The 8,576-nt window shown below is 28.5% G+C and overlaps 1 protein-coding gene across 1 annotated transcript in view; it reads right to left on the bottom strand.

The window, feature by feature from the left end:
• Positions 1-776: 776 nt before the first annotated feature.
• The window catches only part of LOC145680613 (uncharacterized), a 253,122-nt gene continuing 245,322 nt past the window's right edge, over positions 777-8,576 (bottom strand). Inside the window, exon 8 of the mRNA XM_081751295.1 lies at positions 777-3,709. Within this exon, the coding sequence (XP_081607421.1) occupies positions 3,674-3,709 (36 nt within the window). The 3' untranslated portion in view covers positions 777-3,673. The remainder of the gene's footprint in view (positions 3,710-8,576) is intronic.

Raw genomic sequence — 8,576 nt, 5'->3', positions numbered from 1 at the left:
ATTTTTGAAACGTTACAGACGCAAAACTCGCTTATTCTAATTAATTTTAGGTCGCTGAATGCGAATGTGATAGTCATCTTACTACATTAGCTCGTACTTTTGTGTAACGCATAGTTGCCGAATTTACCATAATAGGCAAAATGAGCTATCATGAAGTTTAACGGCCAATGACCTGTTGAGTGGAAAAAGGAAATCAACTTCTTTTCTACAGTAGTGTCAAGAAAGACATTTAATTTTTAAAAATCTTAAAATTAATATATTGAATAAAGCCACTTAAAAACCATCTTCTGTTAGTGTATTAGCATGAAAAAACCTATACCTTGTGTTAGTGTATTAGCATTTACATACTCAGAGTAGTATATAAGGTTTAATATAATAGAACTGCAAATAAAGCAATCTGCTTTACTTTTTCTTTTTATCAAATGCTGGGGTTCTTTCTTTTCTCCGGCCAGCAATAGTCTCCCATCATTGCAGGACCCCAACTTCCTCAATATCGAGTTTCTATCGTTCTTATATCCTGTTGAAACCGTTTTCCCATTCGTTGCTTGCATCTCCAAGATTTCCTGGAGAGACGTTGAGATGGGAGTGAAGAAAGTGGATTTTCAAAGACATGAGGTATCTCAAAGTACAAATCAAAGAAGAAATCTTTGAATAGTTTTATGTTCGGAATCTGTGGCTTACGTGATGCACACTGTTAACAAATATTAACCTTGAATAAATTATTTAGTGTTTAACGTATTATGAAATAATAGGATAAAAATAAACCTTTGAAAGACTGACTAAATATAAAATTATTTTATTAAATATCTTTTTAAATTACAAAGTGTTCTCAAAACAAACATATGTAATGGTAATAAAGATAAATGCTTTTGCAATAACATTTATGTGATGCTTCACTCAACAAGCTTCTATCATTAACTAAAATAATATATGAATAAATTAAATTTTTGTGCACTATTTCGATTCAAGTAAACTTTGCATATTGTAAACATATATACGATATACTGTGTAAATATACTTTTAGAATTATTTGAGGAACAAAGTACAATTTCCTATCATTAGACATACGTCATCATTGCATAGGAAACGAATAATATTCCAGTATGAACTTAGTCAAAAAATATTTCGTTCAATTTGGAATTGAAATGTATTCGTGCATTATAGCTGGTGTTTAAACAAATGTGAACAATACGCAAAGTTTTATACTGTATTTAGAATCCTACTTCAATATATAAAAACATATGGATAATTACTGATAATCAGACATACATACATTCACACAAATAATAATAATTAGGCTATGCATTCAATCTTCACATTCAGTCATTCTTTCTGTTTAGCTCTATGCACAATAACAACTCTTCTAGCATTACTCACACTCAAACCACCATCTCTTACAATACAATAGATTTTTTTACTAACACATTTTTCTTTTAACAATATCTACAACAAATGTTTTTGTAATAGCAATCTTAAAGAACTTAGTCAAAGTCACTATACAGTATAGGATACAGTTATTAATCCTATCGGGTTAATTAATAGCATTGATTTTGCATTGCATTAAAGAATAATGAGTGATGAACGGTTTTACTGTTGTCAAAATTTGAACTTGCCAACAGTTGACGATGATGGGATTTGATACAATGAGCAAATCTTATGACGATTTTTTTAAATATATATAAAACAGAGCAGAACTTCATTGCAATAACTGGTTCATGCCTTTCTGCACTTTTTAACATTTTTTGTTTACAAATGAAATCATTTTCTTAATTAGGTAAGGTAAATCTATGGCCACAGAAATGGTTTGGATTAATATAATAGTACAGACAACTTTAATATAACGTAAATAATGTGTTCTACAATTAGGTCCTTTCAAAGCTTATGATTAAATAAATAAATAATTATTATTTTTAAATAACAGGAATGATTTCCATGCAGATCAGGTAATATTATGTTCTGATTTTTGTAAGCAAGATACAATCAACATTTGAAAGCAATCGTTCAAGTTTTTAACTCTTAATTTCATATTCTGATAAGAATTAAACTTTATTAGGAGAAGGAAATATACAATACATAACTAATTTTTCACATGTATTAAAGTTTTCTACATTTTCTACAACCAAAATGCGGTTTAAGTTTACGAGGTTAATTAACAAGAATAGGTGGTGGTATATATACACTTTAAGTAATATTATGTAACTAATTTCTTCAAAACTATTGAAGTTTCTTAGATCTCAATTCTTGCTAAAACTAAATTTATATATTACAGGTACCATAAAGAAAGGTTATGTTTTTACATTACTTCAATTTTATAGCTCTTTGTCTCGAAATACAAGTTACGACATACAAGTAACCTATTATTATACACACACGTACTTCTAGTGGTAAGACACAATACATTATTTTGTTTATTTCAGTTTTTTCTTTTGTTACTGACTCGTTGTTAAAGAGTTTGTTACTTCAACTAGCATTAGAGCAAATCATTATCTTTTAAGAAATGAAATATGTTTACTGTACAAATGATATCTTTTTTTATGAATATAAATGATTATTACTCGTGTTGAAGGTAGAAAAAAGTGATTGTATAAGTTCACTATTTTGTAATGCACTCTAAATCTGTTACGTGATCCTCGATATTGAGAACTATAGTATTGTAAGCATGATTAACAGACAAGACATTGATCACATTTTACTCCACTTTAGAATACATAGTCACATTTAACACATATTCTTTACATAGTTACAGATTGCATTGAATGTTACACTTTGATAAGAAGCTATTATGCTTTTATTTAGGAAGCAAGGATACTCATTACAAGTGTAGAGTTTATTTGGTAATGGAAATAATTAACCTAAAGACTCATAATAGAGTAATAAAATAACAAGAAGGGGAACCATTAGAAACATAATTATTAGCTTATGTGTATATATATGTGTGTGTGTGTGTTGCAATGATTAAAAACAAGAGGGGACATCAAAGTGTGAATATTTGCTTTCAAAGCTTTTTGCTCTGTGAAATCTTTAGTTTATTATTAATATTGCTACAGAATGGGATGCAAGGAAAAGGATTGACCAACATTTTGTGCGAGCAATTTTGCATAACTACTCTTTATGTGTGATTGAGCAGACTAATTACCATTCTGGTGTTTTCCAATCACAGTTTCATAAAAAAAGAGAAAACGTTCCATCTCTAAATAATTATCCCTGTAAATACATATTTGCTATATATATTTATATATACTTTGTTATGAGTTCCAGGTAAAAAATTAATTGCATTTAGCATTTCGAGCGTCTATCTTTTATGTATATATGGTTTCTTATATATGTATATTTCGGCAAAAATTCTTTTCGTGTGTTTTAAACTGCGTTCCTAAACTCTGATTGACTGACAATTTCTTCCAACCGCAACACAGTGTATACACTACAATATTTGTGACTTGACATTCTGCTATCCTTGCTGTATGATTCAATCTACAATACAGTGTATTCTTGTGCATTCAATATTGGTGACCTTTACGTATTTGCTTAACCCATTCAAAACGTGCATATCTCTATATCACAAATATTCTTTACAGCAACTCTCTATAATAAATTCAGTATTTATTATTTATTAATATAGGTATATTATATGTAAGTCATTAGCGAAGTCTTCTTAACTCTTTCCATTTACTCTTCATTTGTACTTAATGAAGACTTTCTTCTTGTCAGGCTGAAAGTAAAATAATAGAAGAATGTTACAATATTTTCTTGAATAATTTAAACAGGTAAAATAAATTTAAAAAAAGGTATTTTATAATAAAAGACTTCTTAATGCAGTTTGTAATGTAGAATATAACTTAGAAATAGAAGTAGGCAGGAACGAAATTGAGTGTAAGTGGAAATTATCCGGGAGTGTTTTCACGTCAACATTTTGAAGGATGTCCGATCTTCTGTAGTGTAATCACGTTATAATTGTTACGCTAGGGATAGAATGTGTACCGTCCTGCTTGAAAGTACCACATATCAGTAGTTTAGAAGGCATTGCAATCACTGAAAATGTTAAAGGAAATAACATTAACGAGTCTAAATGAAATGCCAGGCAAAAGTCTTCGAACACCGTGGACCATGGAGTTGAGTAAGGATCTACTGTGAACAACGAGCAAAAATTCGGCATACGAACTCATCGTAAACGTTTTTCAACATACTGTATTTATGGCTTTAAAAACATTAACACATCAACAACGTGTAAAGAACTACAAAACATGTAAAACTTGCCTCCCTTTCAAGTTTCTGTCACTACATTGTTCTCGTATATCCATATCTTTTTTTAAAATAAAAATACTAATGTTACCTCATCTTCTACATATTTGTTTATATTATTTAATACTATGGAATATATATGACATTGTAATTTTGTGTGTCCATTTTAAGAATTATGATTAGATATTTTCGATTATCATGAACCCAAGAATAATCTAATAGAAATCTTATAGATCAACGTGTATGTAAAGTATCATTTTATTCCATCATTACAACTTACTTTAGACTAAATCTTTAAATGTACCGATTAGTGTAAGTATCGGCAATTGAAGATTTTAGGAGATTTTAAATTGAAATTCATATTTTTATTTATCAATAGCACGTATTGTACATCAATTTTCAATCGAAATAAAGTATAATTTTAAAAAAATAAAGGATAACGACATCAATCAAATCAACATTTGAAGATCATTTATTAGTGTAGTAGTCGCTACTATGGGTTATAATTAAATTGGATGTTTTCACTAACATTATCTTCATTTAATACATCTTTCTGGCGTCTACAATTTAATCTGACTATACTAGTACTTCTCTCGTGAAGTATTAAGTTTCTAATATTAGATTTATTATTATTTGGTAATTCATTTGTGGTTAAAAGAACGTTTTTTTTTTTAAAGAAAAACTTTTCAGGTACAGGAGCTAATTATGGCTTTTACAGGTACGTAAAAATAATTTCTCTTTTTTGCCATTGTTTGAAAACTACAACCACAAACATTAGTCAGTGGATAAGATATAGTTCAGGAATCTGACTAATTGGAGAAGTTTAAATATTTTTCAAAAAGTGTTATCTATAGATGTTTATTTTTTAATTAATTAATTTCATCCTTTATTTGATTTTTCTAAGAAAAATCAACCACAAAAATAGTACAGTATATATATATATCGTACGTGACCAATGAAACTCATCCAACTTTTGCGAAATGGCATGGTGGTACCTATTGATAAGTATACAGGCCTTCAGTCCCCAAGTTATGGGTCATCAAATTTACGGTTTCCATTGTCAAATTTTCGCAAAAAATCTCTATGTGATCAATGAAATTCACATGATTTTGATCGAACTTACAAGTTAGTATGTCGATAAAACTCATGAGCTTAGTATTCATATGAAATGTTAAGGAATGCAGATCTTTCAAATTTTATAGGTCATTAAATTATGAGATTGGACTTGGTCAATATTTTGCTAAAACTTCTTAAAATTGCTACTTAAAACAAAAGTATTTATGAAATAACATACTAAACGTTAAAGTAAGGCATAAAAAATGAAATCACGAGAAGATTGATTACTTGTGTTGTAAATACTGTCAATAATAATATAAAGATTTCGTAAAACGAATCAATGAAGAACAATCTTTTCTTTTCTGTAGTAGGAACTTAGTATATGGTTGCCACAATCAATTAATTTTTAAGTGCAATAATTACGCAATAAAGTATACAGTTTGTATTTAAGTAGTTTTTTTCTTAAATAAGCGCTACTTCCACAAAATTTCGTTCAATGTAGTTTAGCTAATAATTTCATAAAACTTAAAATAAATATTCGTATTTTAAAGCTTTAAAGAAATTTCTGAATAGTCTTTGACATGATATTGAAGTGCATTTAATTATATTTTTTATGCTAGTTAATGAAAGAGGATAACAGTATGATATTGTTATATCCTATTTAGCAAGTGTTTTATGTAACAGTTGGCAGTCGAAAGAATACAAAATAAATTTTATATAAATATCATAAAATGACTTTAACTTAGAAATACAAAGAGAATTTAGACTGAATTAACCATTAAAACACGTCACCATAAATCTCCTTTTCTATGGTAGAGTTAAGTTATAAACACGTATGACACCTTACTTTTAGTGTATGGAGCAGAATATAACTTTGTAAGAACAAAAAGGAGTATGTAACAACATTTAAAAATACGAAAGTGTATTATAAAACTAAATATATGTTAGTGCAAAATTTTTTAAAAAAGAATTATTATTATTTAATACATGTCTTCTGAACTGAAATTGAGAGCTCTTAAGGTATATTGGAAGACAATTAACTAAATTTTGTCTTCATAACTGATTCCCCTGCTAAAATTAAATTACAATCCTATACATACTAAAACTTTGTTATATCTTGAGTCAAAGATTACAATTTCACAGTTTTTAAAGGTATTCGAATGCCTGTAGTGTCTGAATGATACATACATATATGGCAAATTCTAAAAAGGTGAAAAAGTATTTATTGTTCTCAGTTTATATGGTATGCTTTCAAGCAGGTCAAATAATCAGGAAACGACTGAAATAACTATAGTATATATACACTGAGCAAAGAGCTTCTTGTACATTTATCAACACGGTCTCAATCCTAGAAAATCGTAGCGGTTGATCAGTGAGAGAACTTCTTCAACGTCCTACAAGCATATAGCGTCAGTTTCACTGAAAACACAAAGGGCTTTAAAATACTTTCTATTCAAATTTTTCATAGTAAGAGGATTTCATAAAAAAAATGCCATAGCCTAAAATAATAATAATAATAATAATAATAATAATAATAATAATAATAATAATAATAATAATAATAATAATAATAATAATAATAATAATAATAAACTGGCCATCTACCTCAATATGGAAACCTTTATATTTTTATTTGTAGAAGGATTTGTTACACTTATTTTCTTTATCTTTTAGACCTTTCATCAATAGGCGAGAAATGTTGACATTTTCACTACCAAGGAATTTACATGTTTAACTATCCTTGGACAAACTTAATTTGGTTCTCCTCTCAAAAGTATTACATTGCCCGAACGAAATGCTTAATTAAAATTTAATAGAAACAAATATTACGGCTTTTTCGTGAAGATATGATGTAGTTCCGATTCTACGTTAAGCTATAGATCGAGGTCTTATACAGTCTCGGTGCTGAAAGAGACGCTAAAGTGTAATCAATCAAATATTAAGGTTTTGCAACAATCTTTTCCAACCATGCGTAGTTTAATGATGATTAGTTAGTTGATTGATATTAAACGTCTTTTCAGAACAAAGGCTTTATGGAATGTGAACGTACGAGTACATTTGGGATCGGAACCATGTGAGGTCCTATCAGAAATACGTAGAAGCCAGATCTCCCGCTCCGAAAGTGTGTACGCTATGTATATAGCCATGAGTTTATATGTAACTTTATAGCATTTAACCAACACAAACTTCTTATAGCAGTTAAGGACAAAAAATATAGTATATTTCAAATCGCGAGATATATTCCTTTTAGAACTTACAACTAAGATAAGAAAGAAAACAATATCAAGCTATAATATACAACTTCATTAATATTCACATGACAAGACTAAGAATATTACTAATTTTACAAAGATTGGTTGGTCTGAAGTTTAACGCTTCTTTCAGTATCTTCGTAATATTAAAAGTAGATCTATATTTTAACATGGTATCTGAATCACATGAAGTCCCACGGGAATTGACACGGGATCTCCCTCGCAGAAGATGAGTATGTTAATCATATAGTTTCAAGGAAGCTTAAAGTGAAGAAATGAAGTAATAATAATAATAATAATAATAATAATAATAATAATAATAATAATAATAATAATAATAATAATAATAATTATTATTATTATTATTATTATTATTATTATTATTATTATTATTATTATTATTGTTATTATTATTATTACACTAGGTCTACTTACATCAGTAGAACGAATTATGCATTAGGTTTCAATTTCCCCCTTGACCATGAGAATTATAAATCCACCATTTCTTTCATTATCATTACTTCTGTATATATCAATTTCTATGTTAGCCAACAAAACGTTGTTGAACATAAAACTAATAAGCAAAACAAACAAAATAATTATTGATCAATTAGATTATTTTATGTTCTGGCAACATGATACAATTTTACGAGTTCCTTTCTACATCGACTCAGCTTTGCCTCTTCTTGAGAAGGAAGTAACAATGAAATACTGGCACGAGCAGCTTGGAAGCAGTTATTTGCTCTCAGCAAACCCCATAATCCATAAAATAATCCAACGAGCAGAATGAAAATGTCATTTAAATATGAATAGATAGTGAATTACGGTACTACTGGTTAGTTTTCATGAAGACTAGAATTATAATTCGAGGAAACAAATTGAGCTTAAGTGTGAATGGCTAAATTAATCATTTTGTGTGTTTAGAACTTGATTCCAAGCGTTAATTGCGATGGATATTATAACAATCTGATAACTATGATAGTAAAGAGTTTATTTATTTCAAAATTCTTCCTTTATTCCATTGAAATC

This window comes from Thermobia domestica, chromosome 3 (genome assembly GCF_964235325.1).
Source record: "Thermobia domestica chromosome 3, izTheDome1.hap1.1, whole genome shotgun sequence".
Lineage (NCBI taxonomy): Eukaryota > Metazoa > Arthropoda > Insecta > Zygentoma > Lepismatidae > Thermobia > Thermobia domestica.
Note: the sequence above shows the minus strand (reverse complement) of the source record. Positions and strands in the feature narration are given on the sequence as shown.